Source organism: Sinocyclocheilus grahami, unplaced genomic scaffold (assembly GCF_001515645.1).
Source record: "Sinocyclocheilus grahami isolate Dianchi unplaced genomic scaffold, SAMN03320097.WGS_v1.1 scaffold83631.1, whole genome shotgun sequence".
Lineage (NCBI taxonomy): Eukaryota > Metazoa > Chordata > Actinopteri > Cypriniformes > Cyprinidae > Sinocyclocheilus > Sinocyclocheilus grahami.
The window spans coordinates 1-598 of record NW_015530496.1 but is presented as its reverse complement, the minus strand read 5'-3'; the positions used below and the strand labels follow the sequence as shown (position 1 = coordinate 598).

Genomic DNA, 598 nt, shown 5'->3' with positions numbered 1-598 from the left:
CATATGACCCCTTTAATAATAAGAACTGATACATGGGTTGCTTGTTTGTTTTTTGGCATAGGTCTTATTAGAACAGAAATACTTTTTTTGTTTTTTGTTTTTTTTTACATCATGTGTGTACATACTACATAAATACGTGTTTTCTTTTTATACTTCTAGTTTATTAAGTGGCCGGATATCAACACTTAAAGATGAGACTGGAGCGGTAAAGTTTATTCTATTATACATGCTAATACTAATGTGAGTGTGTTTTAATATAGCCCGATATTTGTCTTTTTTTTAGATCTTCATTGACAGAGACCCGTCTCTGTTTGCTCCTATTCTCAACTTCCTGCGCACTAAAGAGCTTCACCCCAGGTACGTCTATGTCTTTGTGAAAGAGATAATGTCACGCTGTGAAATTAAGTGTCTTGTTTAGGTTTTAAACTGTTGTTTTTCTGACAGGTCCATAGATGTGCACTTATTAATGCACGAGGCAGAGTTCTATGGGATCACGCCGCTGGGTGAGAGCAGGCTGTGCTGGGATTATCCTGATGCTTTTGAGCCACATATTAAATTGCATGCTGATTAAATGGTGGTTTCCACTGCAGTGCGTCCT

At 37.3% G+C, this 598-nt stretch overlaps 1 protein-coding gene across 1 annotated transcript; it reads left to right on the top strand.

The window, feature by feature from the left end:
* Nucleotides 1–61: 61 nt before the first annotated feature.
* Nucleotides 62–587, top strand: LOC107581141 (SH3KBP1-binding protein 1-like; the record flags this gene model as incomplete). Its single annotated transcript, XM_016266694.1, has 3 exons — nt 62–205; nt 284–357; nt 445–587. Coding segments are annotated over 3 exons (345 nt in total), but the record flags the coding sequence as incomplete, so codon positions are not given.
* Nucleotides 588–598: the final 11 nt, after the last annotated feature.